This window comes from Corythoichthys intestinalis, chromosome 17 (assembly GCF_030265065.1).
Source record: "Corythoichthys intestinalis isolate RoL2023-P3 chromosome 17, ASM3026506v1, whole genome shotgun sequence".
NCBI lineage: Eukaryota > Metazoa > Chordata > Actinopteri > Syngnathiformes > Syngnathidae > Corythoichthys > Corythoichthys intestinalis.
Genome location: NC_080411.1, coordinates 18,266,128 through 18,278,086, shown reverse-complemented (window position 1 = coordinate 18,278,086; position 11,959 = coordinate 18,266,128). Strand labels below are relative to the sequence as shown.

General features: G+C 47.0%; 2 protein-coding genes across 7 annotated transcripts in view; one reads left to right on the top strand and one right to left on the bottom strand.

The window, feature by feature from the left end:
* The first annotated feature begins 314 nt into the window (after positions 1-314).
* On the top strand, positions 315-3,972 carry capslb (calcyphosine-like b). Of its 3 annotated transcripts, none has more exons than XM_057819152.1 (5): positions 315-483; positions 913-1,049; positions 1,114-1,291; positions 1,359-1,553; positions 1,662-3,972. In XM_057819152.1, exons 2-5 carry the CDS (start codon positions 913-915, stop codon positions 1,812-1,814), a joined length of 663 nt encoding a protein of 220 aa, XP_057675135.1. In that variant the 5' UTR covers positions 315-483; the 3' UTR covers positions 1,815-3,972. The 3 variants fall into 3 exon arrangements, with proteins under 3 accessions (XP_057675135.1, XP_057675134.1, XP_057675136.1); XM_057819151.1 differs by having other exon boundaries at positions 321-483; positions 1,344-1,553; positions 1,662-2,816; XM_057819153.1 differs by having other exon boundaries at positions 321-483; positions 1,344-1,553; positions 1,690-2,715.
* Positions 3,736-11,959, bottom strand: part of myo5b (myosin VB) — a 35,093-nt gene continuing 26,869 nt past the window's right edge. For 2 of the 4 annotated variants that reach the window (XM_057819083.1, XM_057819084.1), the window contains exons 26-36: positions 10,202-10,285; positions 9,907-10,140; positions 9,728-9,828; positions 9,375-9,573; positions 9,006-9,294; positions 8,508-8,659; positions 8,353-8,439; positions 8,142-8,292; positions 6,894-7,363; positions 4,600-4,680; positions 3,736-4,527 (exon numbers count right to left, since the gene is read on the bottom strand). In XM_057819083.1, coding sequence (XP_057675066.1) covers positions 4,354-4,527; positions 4,600-4,680; positions 6,894-7,363; positions 8,142-8,292; positions 8,353-8,439; positions 8,508-8,659; positions 9,006-9,294; positions 9,375-9,573; positions 9,728-9,828; positions 9,907-10,140; positions 10,202-10,285 — 2,022 coding nt within the window. In that variant the 3' untranslated portion in view covers positions 3,736-4,353. The remainder of the gene's footprint in view (positions 4,528-4,599; positions 4,681-6,893; positions 7,364-8,141; positions 8,293-8,352; positions 8,440-8,507; positions 8,660-9,005; positions 9,295-9,374; positions 9,574-9,727; positions 9,829-9,906; positions 10,141-10,201; positions 10,286-11,959) is intronic. The other 2 variants (XM_057819085.1, XM_057819086.1) reach the window with 2 other exon arrangements.

The following is an 11,959-nucleotide window of genomic DNA, read 5'->3' as shown; positions in this document are numbered from 1 at the left end:
AGTAGAGACGGCTGTCAATGGCTGTCATTGACGGACGAACAAGCGTTGCTTTAAACACGTTTTTGTTTTTTTGTTTTTTTTTACTCATTTTACATTGAGTGCAGTGACTTCGGCATGTTACCATTTGAATTTGAACGAATATGAACCGAAAAAAACTCATGAACACCTTTTCTACTGCCAAAACGGCTCAACCTTCACTTATTTAATTTTGTTAACTTAAAATGACAAATAGTCCGTGCTTGACTAGAACGTTTGCCAATAAAATATAAGAAAAAAAACGTCACGGAAAATTTCGTCCAATCAGCGAGTAGCAGATTTACAACCAATGGAAGGGGAGGAGGGAAATTCCCCATGGCAACAGTGGTGTGTTTGCGCTTGTTGCTATTCGCGTTACGTTTTCCTGCGAAAGTTCGCCCATTTTTTGGCTTGACCTTTGAGTTTTGGCTAGCGTGAGCTACTTCCGGTGTACGTTGTGCACGTCAGGTGAGTTCAACTAAGCTAAAATTGTGCTTAAACGTGAAGCTAGCTTGGAAAGATCAAACACGTTACAAATAGCTGGTCTTTTTTTTTTTTTTCCAATGTCGTTTTTGTTTAACCCTAGGGTCTCAAACTTGTGGTATGGGGGCCAATTGTGGCCCAAGGAGGAGTATTTTGCACCCCCTTACTAAGTTAACTCATTCACTGTCAATAACAGCGAAACACGAAAATCCGTTTGAACTGGGATAGCTGGCATTAAATAATTCATTTTCAGTGCAATTGACAGCGAGTAACCGACTGGCCATGTCTGTAGCATAGCTCCCGCCTCTTTCTTATGATTAGCTAAAACATCAGATGAAGTGATTGGACAATTGAGGTTGACAAAATGGTACTGTATGATGAATCAAAATATCATATGACTAAACGACGCGATAGATGGCGGGAACTTCTCGGCACGACCGGGAGATGGCGCTCCAGGCCAAACGTCAACTGGCATCATGTTCCGACCCGGTGGAGAGACTCCGCCTCCGATGCCTGGCCAGAGGTTCGGCCGGCATCAAAGGTCTCGGAAGGTGAGCCTTCGCCGGTGTGGCGCCGCAGTCTCCTTTGGTCACGGATCCCCCACTCTTCGCTTAGAGTCTTCCGCGTCATGGACGATGACGCCAACCGTTCGCTGGACCTGAAGGAGTTCCTGAAGGGCGTCCACGACTTCGGCCTCCCCATGGACAAAGAGGAAGCGGCGGCCATCTTCCGGCGCTTCGACCGCGACGCCGACGGCACCATCGACTTTGACGAATTCCTGCTCAGTCTCAGGGTAAACGTTGCGTGGCAATCGCCGGCTCTCCCGCCGCTAACGTCCTTGGCAGCCTGCCATGTCCCAGGCCCGCAGGGATGTGGTGACACAGGCCTTCCGCAAACTGGACAAGAGCAAAGACGGCGTGATCACCGTCGACGACCTGAGGGGTGTCTACAACCCCAAGTACCACCCAAAGTACCAGAACGGAGAGTGGAGTGAGGAGCAGGTCTTCAGGACCTTCCTGGACAACTTCGACTCGCCCTACGACAAAGACGGAAAGGTACGCTATAGCTGTGTGCGTCCATGCCAATGACGCCCACGTTTTAGCTGCCACAGCAAAGCTACCATCCCAATTGCATTTTCGAAGTACGGTACATTTGTTTTTTAGAGTGACGAGCCACCGCTTCTTCTCGCAGGTGACACAAGAAGAGTTCATCAACTACTACAGCGGCGTCAGCGCCTCCATCGACAACGACGCCTTCTTCATCCTCATGATGAGGAACGCGTGGAAGCTTTAAATTCAGTCGCTGTGGATCACTAAAATTCTTTTATTACTTGGAATTAATGTTATCATTTTTAATTGATTTAACAATTACCCTACCAATATGGCCGCCATTTTTATGAGAAAACTGCCTAAATATTGTTCTAATTCTTATTTTTGATGCATCCAAAACAAAAAATGAGTACAGTGACCCGGCGAACCTCGCCCCTACCTACATGGCCGCCGCAGCCATCATGATAAAACTGCTCAAATTCTGACTTCGTTCCTATTTTTGATTTGCATTCATCAGCAATAAGGGCTGTCATCAAGCTTAAGAAAGAGGTCTAGGCCTTTTTGGCCTGTGGGACTCCGGAGGTAGCTGACAGGTACCGGCTGGCCAAGCGGAATACGGCTTCGGCAGTAGCTGAGGCAAAAACATTGGAGGAGTTCGGCGAGGCCATGGAAAACCACTTCCAGACGGCTTCGAGGAAATTCTGGTCTACCATCCAGTGTCTCAGTAGAGGAAAGCAGTACGCCATTAACACTGTGTTTAGTGGAGATTGGGTACTGATGACCTTGACTTAGGACATCGTGAGTCGGTGTTGAGAATACTTCAAAGACCTCCTCAATTCCACAGACACGCCTTCCTGTGAGGAAGCAGTGTCTGGGGCCTCATAGATGGGCTCTCCTATCTCTAGGGTTGAAGTCACTGAGGTGGATGAGATCCGCCCAGAGTTCCTAAAGGCTCTGGATATTGTGGGGCTGTTGTGGGTGACACGCCTCTACATCGCGTGGACATCGGTGACAGTGCCTCTGGATTGGCAGACCGGGGTGTTGGTCCCCCTTTTTAAGAATGGGGACCGTAGGGTGCGTTCCAACTATAAAGGGATCACACTTCTCAGCCTCCCCGGTAAAGTCTATTCAGGGATGTTGGAGAGGAGGGTTTGTTGGGAAGTCGAATCTTGGATTCAGGAGGAGCAGTGTGGTTTTTGCCCCAGCCGTGGAACAGTGGACCAGCTCTACACCCTCTGCAGGGTCATCGGGGGTGCTTGGGAGTTCGCTCAACCAGTCTACATGTGATTTGTGGATTTGGAGAAAGCGTTTGACCATGTCCCTCGGGGAGTCCTGTGGGGGGTACTTTGGTAGTATGGGGTTCTGAGTCCCTTGGCAAGGGTTGTTCGGTCCCTGTACGACCGATGACCGAGTTTGGTCAACCTTGCCGGCAGGAAGTCGACTTCGTTCCCAGTGAAGGTTGGACTCCGCTAAGGTTGCCCTTTGACACCGATTCTGTTAATAACTTTTATGGACAGATGCTGTTGGCTTCATCAAGCCGTGATCACCAACTCTCAATAGCTGTTCGCAGCCAAGTGTGAAGCGGTCGGAATGAAGAACAGCACCTCCAAATCCGGGACCATGGTCCTCAGTCAGAAAAGGGTGGCATGCTCTCTCCTGGTCGGGAATGAGATCTTGCCCCAAGTGAAAAAGTTCAAGTATCTTGGGGTCTTGTTCACGAGTGAGGGCAAGAGGGAGTGGGAGATCGACAGACTGATTGGTGCAGCTTCAGCAGTGATGCGGACTCTGCACCGGTCCGTTGTGGTAAAGAAGGAGCTGAGCCAAAAGGCAAAGCTCCCGATTTACCAGTCGATCTATGTTCCTACCCTCACCTATGGTCACGAGCTGTGGGTCGTGACCGAAAGAAGTTCCCGGGTACAAGTGGCTGAGATGAGTTCCCTCCGCAGGGTGTCCGGGCTCTCCCTTAGAGATAGGGTGAGAAGTTCGATCATCCTGGAGGGACTCAGGGTTGAGCCGGTACTCCTCCACGTTGAGAGGAGCCAGCTGAGGTGGCTCGGGTATCTGGTTTGGATGCCTCCTGGACGCCTTCCTGGTGAGGTGTTCCTGGCACGTCCCACTGTCGGGAGGCCCCCGGGGATGACCCAGGACACGCTGAAGAGTATGTCTCTCGGCTGGCCTGGGAATGCCTTGGGATCCCACCTGGAGGAGTTGGTTGCTGTGGCTAGGGAGAGGGAAGTCTGGGCTTCCCTGGTAAAGCTGCTGCCCCCGCGACCCAACCCCGGATTAAGCGGTAGTTAACGGATGGATGGATCGATACCAAAGATGAGTCCAGTATCCAAGAAAGTGTCACACTTACCAACATGGCCGCCACCCAATCATGAAAAAATGGTCTGCTGAAATAATATTAAATTATTTATTAAATTATACATGAATTATAAATGAATTGTAATAAAAACAAAATGAATAAAAACAGAAATGCACTCCGGTATGGCCCCCAAAAGACTTAACTTATTTTGTTTGAAATTACATAGTATTTAACTCATCGCCTGCCATTGAAAACGACATCCGTTCAATTCATTTCAACTGGGAGGAATGGCTCATGGTTCCGCACAATCAACGGCGCTAGATGTCTAGCACTGTCACGGCAGCCAATGAATAGGGTTAAAAGACTCTCGTGTTTCATTCAACAAAACTAATACAAACGCTGCGTTTTGTGCCAACGAAACGCAAAAACGGAAGAGGCCACAGTTCAAATTGATCCGCTTAAATATTTGGATTCATGACTAGCGCAGCACGGGAAGCCAGCTCACACCCGGACCAGGAAGTGGAGGCCTAGCGAGGCGGGAATGTGGACCGTCTCCAGGCCCAGAGAGGACGGCGCGTACGGGAAAAGCAGCGGGAATGTCTGCTTGGTGTCCACCAGCAGCTGAGGGGCCGCCGTGTCGCCCCCGTCAGCCGCACCTCGCTCTTGGAGTTGCTTCTGCACAAGGATACGACATGATATGTCACAACATGACACTTTTTCCGTTACTGGTTCCCTTTGGCATCTGACCTGGATGTTCCTAATGAAGGAAACAGTGACCCGCTCTTCAAACTCGTTGAGTGGCGTGTACAGGTTGAGGATCTTGACGATCTGCGGGTTAGTTCAAAACCACTTACTTAATATGTGCGGACATGCTTTTGGATGAATTGCCAGACAACAGGGTGATTCTCAGGAAAGCTATGCATCACAGTAATGGAGACTCACCAACGCTAGCTTTGAATAGCAGAATGCGTCAATCTTTTTTTTTTTTTTTTTAATTATTATTAAGCTCCCTAATATTTGATTGACAGTCAAATATCTAAAAACATGTCATATTACACATGATGATAATGGTCACCTATGGTACGTGGGGAAGTTGGCATATAAACATAACTATTAACAATGCCAGACAATGTTAGCTTGTAGACATCTTTTGTCTTGCCTTTGGGGTCATAATAACTTGATTTGACTTGAATAACACTGATTAGGACGTACTGCAGCTATATTTTCCTTCAATATTTTATATACAAATCATTACAGAGGTACCTTGACATACGATCGCACCGATTATTCTCATTATAGCATCGGCAAGGAAGTTGCCAGCTTAGTCAGGTTTTTAATCAAATTTCAGAACTTGAGCAGCACAACACGGCTACTGTCCGCCGTAGACGACGCTAACAACAACATGAAAAGAGAAAGTAAAAACTCTTCCGTACTTCTCTGTCGTCAGCCACACATTCAGGAACAGCATAAGAAACACAACCGCCACATTAGAACCGGACTCGTTACACTTTTTAATCATTTCTATTTGCATTTATAATGTATAAGTTTTGCTTTGTGTAATTGCTATTTGTAATTATTCATTCATTCATTTTCCATGCCGCTTTTTCCTCACAAGGGTCCCGGAGGTGCTGGAGCCTATCCCAGCTAACTACGGGCAGTAGGCAGGGTACACCCTGAACTGGTTGCCAGCCAATCGCAGGGCACAAGGAGACATACAACCATTCACGCACACACTCATACCTACTGTCAATTTAGAGTTTTCAATCAGCCTACCATGCATGTTTTTGGGAGGTGGTAGGAAACAGGAGTTCCCGGAGAAAACCCACGCAGGCACGGGGAGAACATGCAAACTCTATTATTATAATGTTTTCTTCTAGGAAAATACTGTTCGACACACGACCACTTACACTTACAAACCAGGTCCTGGAACAAATTAAATTCGTATGTAGAGGTACCACTGTATTTCATAATAATCTGCCAAATGACCAAAACGATTTTTTTTTTTGGATTTACGATGCTGTATTAAGGTGAAAATCTTTCATGAATGCATTACAGTCATGCATTTTGACTACTCTACATATCTTGGTCAGAAATGGTGGATTCGGGGGTTCACAATGTAGACAAAACAGTCCTTCAACTATTTCACGTTTTCTTGACTATTTCCCTTCAGAGACATATTTTAGGTTAGCTTCACGAGAATCACTCATGAATGGATTTCTGACGTCTATAAAAAAGTTGAGCAATTGATAGTTATTTCAAACTAGATGATCTATTGTCAAATGACACCGATGTAACACTGCCGACAAGCGATGCTGCTAATAGTGATCCCTTGTTTTCGCAATTAATGGGGACCAGAACCCGCCGCGATAAGTGAAAAACCGTGAAGTAGCCCCCCAAAAAATCTTTTTTTTTTTTTTCTTTTAAATGTATTTATTCAGATTTAGCATTGGAAAGAGATACATACAAGACATGTTTTTTCACTTTTTCCCCAAAGTATTAAAAAAAAAATGCATATATATTTTTTTTTTATTAATGACTTTTAAGCACTTCAAATGTAATAATTATTAAGTTTTAAACATATTACTGTCCAACCGAAATATTTTTAAACAAAGTAGAAAAATGCTTGTCCTTATTAAATGAATGAGTCCACTCAAATCCGCTCAAGCTGCTCACTTGCACACAAAGAGTTGCCACTGCACTGTTTAACAAGTTCAATGATGATTGATGCATGCGGTACTTTGAAGTTTCGACTTCCAAGAATTTCTGGCAAGATCAAACTTTCACGTCTGTCAATCACTGTAAACTTTTGTAAGTCAGTCATTGTAAACTTTAATAAGCAACTCCAGTGCACTGCCTGACCAAGAAGAACAGCAGGAGGGAGAGTGAGACCACGTGATTGGAATGGGACTGCTCATCTGTATATATTTTTTAATTGAAAAAAAAAAAAAAAACCCGCAATGGACTGACAGTCCAAAGTTTGAAGCGCAAAGTAGCGAGGGATCCCTGTAAGAGCATGACCTCAGACCGAGCGGTTGGCTGACCTGCTGGGGGTTGAGCGCCGTGCAGAGCGAACAGATGGCATCTGCGTCCTCTGGGCTTTTTTTCTTAACTTGCAGCAACTGAGCGGCCTGAATGACTGGCGCCAACGCCTGTGCAGCCCCTGTCCCGTATAGGCCGTTTGCGCGCAGCCACTCCTCCATCTGACTGGTGTTGTACCTCAGCTGCATGCCGGTGCTCCAAGAGCACACATCTTTACGCAGCAGGATGTTGTTGAGCGTAATGGCGTTGACGCAGCGGAAGAGCTGCCGCACCACCTGCCCGGCGATCTCGGGGTCCAGGCCGTGGTCCCGCATGGCGCAGTGAAAGCGGCTCAGCTGCCGGATCAGCGCCGGCAGCGTGTAGCCGCCGCCGCGTCCCCCGTCGCCGTCAAGGCTAGACGAGCGGTCACGGTAGCCGGCTGGCTTGACGCCCGCCAGACTTGGGATGCTCTCGCTCTCCAACATGGCCGAAACTGAAGGGCAGAGCAGCAGACTGTTATCTTGAGAAAAACAGAAAAAGGGACGGCTTTCGGCCCCGAAAGAGACTCGACATTAAAGGCTGAAATACCCCCGGATCAACGGGAAGTGAACAGACACATAGACAGGGAGTCACGATGCCCCTAAATCAACATGAGAGAAGCTCCAAAATAAACAAATAGACATGGAACTGAACCTGAATAGACAGAAAGTGACCCAGAATGCCCCAAATTCGACAGGAAGTGAAGGGAAACCAACAGGGAGTAACCCAAAATGCCCCCAAATCAACTGGCAGTGACCTAAAATGAATAGGACGCAAACCATAAATGCCCTAAAATCAACAGGAACTTAGTCGTGTGAAACCAACATGAAGTACCCCAGAATGCGCCAAATCAACAGGAAGTGACCTGTAAATACCCTAAAAACCAGAAATGAACTGAAAAATGCAGGTCGTGCATAAGTTAAAAAAGAAAAAGGTGTATGAAAATATGCTTCTCCTTTCCTTTTACAGGAAGTACTCAAGTTGACAACAATGCATAATAAGTGCGAACAGGTAGTTCTAGGAGGTTTAGGAACCGTTTTCCTTCAAACTCCAAGGAAGGAAGGACTAAAAATACGTGGAATTGGGGAAGTACCAAAGCAACTATTGTGAAGTCAAGTACAAGAGGAGAAGTACTCACAAGTAGAGGAAGTACTAGGAAGAAGCTCAAGTACTAAGGAGTACTAGGAAGAAAAGGAATGCAGTAGAATTAGTAAGTAGTACGGAGTAGCGACCAATCATGGGCTGGATGGTGGCCTCGGCGACGCGGATGAGCTGCTGGTAGATCTGAATGGACAGGTCACTGAGAACCTGCCGGTACTCGGCCAGGTCGAAGTTCTTCAGGCAGTGCTCGTTCTGCTTGGACGTGTTCTGCACCATGAATGCCTGAGGAGCACAACGCACGCGCTCAGCTTCCGGGGCGTCTCCGCCGGGGGGCGCTCGTACCTCGTCTCCGCTGTATTGCTTGAGGCAGTGCAGGAGGCGACTCGTGTTGGCCAGCCAGAAAGAAGTCGTCTCAAAATCCTCGTTCCTCTGTTTGCGACAACGGCAGAAAGTCACGCTCCCGCCTATCATTTGCTCACTTGGGGACGGCGTCTCACCTTGAGTGCGCGCTTGATGGCGTTGATGGTGGCGGTGAGCAGAGACTCCACCTTGCGGTCATCGTTGACGTAATCGGCGTGGCGGATGCACATGAACAGGATGTACCCCGGCAGGCACGGGACTGTGCCGGACAACAAGTTAGGATTCATGTCTGCAAAACACAGGAGTTATCCGTCGGGGGAGTGCAAATCGACCAGAAGTGACACACAAATTGCCCAAAAACAACAGGAAGTGACCTCAATTTGAATCAAATTGATGTGAAATTAACAGGAGTTGACTCAGGAATGCTCCCAAATCAATAAGAAGTGACCCTGATGTACACCATCATCATTTGGGAGTGACCCCAAATCAACAGAAGTGAGCATGAATTGAACGAAACTCAAGCGGAAGTCCAATTGATGTGAAATTAAACGGAATTAACCAGTGAATGCCCCAAAATCAACAGGAAGTGACCCGAAACAACCTAACGAAACAGCAGACAGGAAGCGCAGTACGACCTGTGATAAGGGTCTTGATGAGCAGAGACTCATCCTCCTGGTCGTACTCAAGCATGCCCTCAAAGTCCTTCTCCTTGCGCTGAAGCGTCACGTGCCGACCCAGTTCGGCTTTGCCGCGACCGCCGCGACTTGCTAGGGAGGGAGATCGGCCGAGGTTAGCGCACCTCGCCGTTAGCATCGCTTTACCCGCGTTACCTTCCAGCTCCTGGACTTTCTTCATGTAGATCTTCAGCTGTTTCTTCAGCTTCCGCTCGTTTTTCTCCAGTTTCTCCACCGACTCCTTCAGGTCCTACAAGGCAAAGCGCGCAAAACGCCAGTCGACAAAGGCGGCAGCCGACAAAGCTCGGCGCAACGTGGCGTTTTGCTGACCAGGTTGTCGTCGGTGAGCCTGGTGATCTCAAGCTGCACGCTGTACTCCAGCAGGGCCTCCGGCGACAGGGACGTGGCGTAGTTGAGTGCCTCCTGCTTCTTCTCTACGTCCTCCTTTAGCGTCTCCACCTCGGCCCGCAGCTCTCGGGCCTCCTCGGCGTGTTGGCTCGCTTGAGACTGAAGCTCACGCTCCAGATGCCTGCCCAGTCAAAAAAAAAAAAAAAAAAAGATGCCATCAGGAAAGATTCAGACGTCCGAACTGTTCAGAGAGGGAGGGGTTTGCAAGCTGGACTCCCTGTATCAGTGTAACACTAGTATACATAAACACATATATAAATATGACATCGATGTACTTGTTAGACTGGCATACGCTGCGGTAGACCTCCAGTGCCTGGGATTTATCCGACGGCAACTCGGCCACGTTTGCATCCACTTCATCTGCGCCCTCCTCGTCCTACATGGTGACAACACACATGCACCTGCAGGACAACTCTTTCTATGACCCCCCCCCCCCCCCCCCCGACGAGCTTACCCAAGCGTCAGCCCGTTGCTGTGTGGCACTGGCGAGCTGCGTCCTGAGTATGACCACTTCTTCCTTGCGCGCATCCAGCTCCTCACTGGCCGCCTTGAGCTGACTCATCAGGATGTCGTAGCCCTCCCGAAGTTCCTTTGAGGCGTCGTCATCAGCCGCCCGTTCGCTCACGCCGCGCCGCAGCTCGTTCAGATCGTTCTTCAGCCGCAGGTTCTCCGACTCCAGCTCTTCACGCTGCAGGTCGACGGGGACGGTGACGCCTTTTGCGCCGGTCGGTGACAACAATAGACTGTACCTTCAGGGTGTTATAGGCCAAGTCTGCTGCTTCCTGCTCGGCGGCAGCGCTCTTGAGAATCTTTGCCTCCTCCTCTTCGCAGGCCTAAATGCAATAGCGGAGTGCTTATTTGACATTTAAGCGCCACTGATGGTGGCCGAGGAGTTCAAACAGACAGCTCGTATCATGAAAAATGTGTGGGTGTGTTCAAATATTCATTTCATATATATTTTTTGAAGCATTCAAACCAAATTGAAGTACAGTAAAGCGCCAAATGTCCGCCTTACCAACATGGCTGCCACATTGTCATTAAAAAAAAAAAAAAAAAAAAAAGTGTTCAAATTGTATTAGTGCTGCAACGATTAATCAATTAACTCGAGCAATTCGATTAGAAAAAAAAAATCAAATTTAATTTTTCTGCTTCAAGTATTAGTATAATTAAAGTGGCGTTGTAATGGTTCGTTTTAGAAAGTGTTTTCGATTTGGGTCAATACCCTGCCCTCTAGTGGCAACAGTGAATTTGACATAACTCATTTCACATGGCTGAATCCAGCTGCTCCCTGTTAAGACCAACATAAGCTAGGTTCTCGTTTGAGCTCATGTTTTTTTAATGCGTTTGTATTTTAGTTTCTAGGTATGTTTCGCCGTTTTTTTTGTGGGAATATGTGTTTGAACTAGGCCTGAACGATACTGGAAAAAACTATTGCTGCGATTTTTTTGGGGTTTTCGATATATTGCGATATTATATTGCGATATTAAAAAAAATGTTTTTTTTTTTTTTTTCAGGAAATTTTCACAAGATGACTTAAATAGCTGTTTGGAAAGACTTTAGATGACTCACCATCACCACAGTGTACAGTCATCCCTTGTATTTCGCGGTTAATGGGGACCAGAACCCGCCGCGATAAGTGAAAAACCGCGAAGTAGCGCACCCCCCCATTTTTTATTTATTTTTTTTTTTTGTGTGTGTGTGTTTTTGTGCCCAATGTATTTATTCAGATTTAGCATTGGAAAGAGATACATATAAGACATGTTTTTTTCTCACTTTTCCCCCCAAAGTGATTTAAAAAATGTATATAAATAAATGGTTTTTAAGCACTTCAAATGTCATAATTATGATAAGTTTTAAACATAACTGTCCAACCAAATCATTTTTGAACAAGAATAAAGTACTGTAGCAGATAAATGCTTGGCTTTATTAAATGCTTCTGTTTATCTACTTTAGCTGTGACCGTTGAAGTGACATGTAGAAATTTCACACTCCTCATGATCACTTCTGGCATTTAAATGTCTCCAACGTCCCCACAGTACACACATTCATTCCAGCGCGGCTTCCTTGCAACTGTTTAACAAGTTAAACGATGATTGACAGATGCCCGTGTGAAGTCTGCTTCTTTGGCCAGATCAAAGCCATCGTTGTGCTGCAGTGACTGAGAGGATCAAAAGGCTGGGAGAGGGAGGGTAGGAGGCTGTAGCCTGGCTCTGCCAGACTATTCTCCCTGTATTTTTCAAACACTGATAGTATAGTCTGGAAACCATCCCATTAACGGCCTTTTCGAGCAGGTACAAAATCAATCGACAAATCAGATTCGTTTATTTGCGTGACGTGTTCTTCACGAGCAACGTCACTCTTGCGCGTCGAAAGTCGTCTCTTCAGCAGCACAGATGGTGAACGGCAGAGCCGAGAATATGTTCCAATCCACGGTAAAATCAGTTTTAAATGACCAAAAACACATCGACACGAGTCATTGACAACAGTCTGTCTCGCGCTAGCCATGT

Excerpts from the sequence above, each read along its gene's own strand:
- capslb (XM_057819151.1), top strand. The coding sequence starts at position 913 with ATGGCGGGAACTTCTCGGCACGACCGGGAGATGGCGCTCCAGGCCAAA. Across the intron at positions 1,050-1,113 it reads GGCATCAAAGGTCTCGGAAG|AGTCTTCCGCGTCATGGACG; the intron begins GTGAGCCTTCGC and ends CTCTTCGCTTAG. Across the intron at positions 1,292-1,343 it reads AATTCCTGCTCAGTCTCAGG|CCTGCCATGTCCCAGGCCCG; the intron begins GTAAACGTTGCG and ends CGTCCTTGGCAG.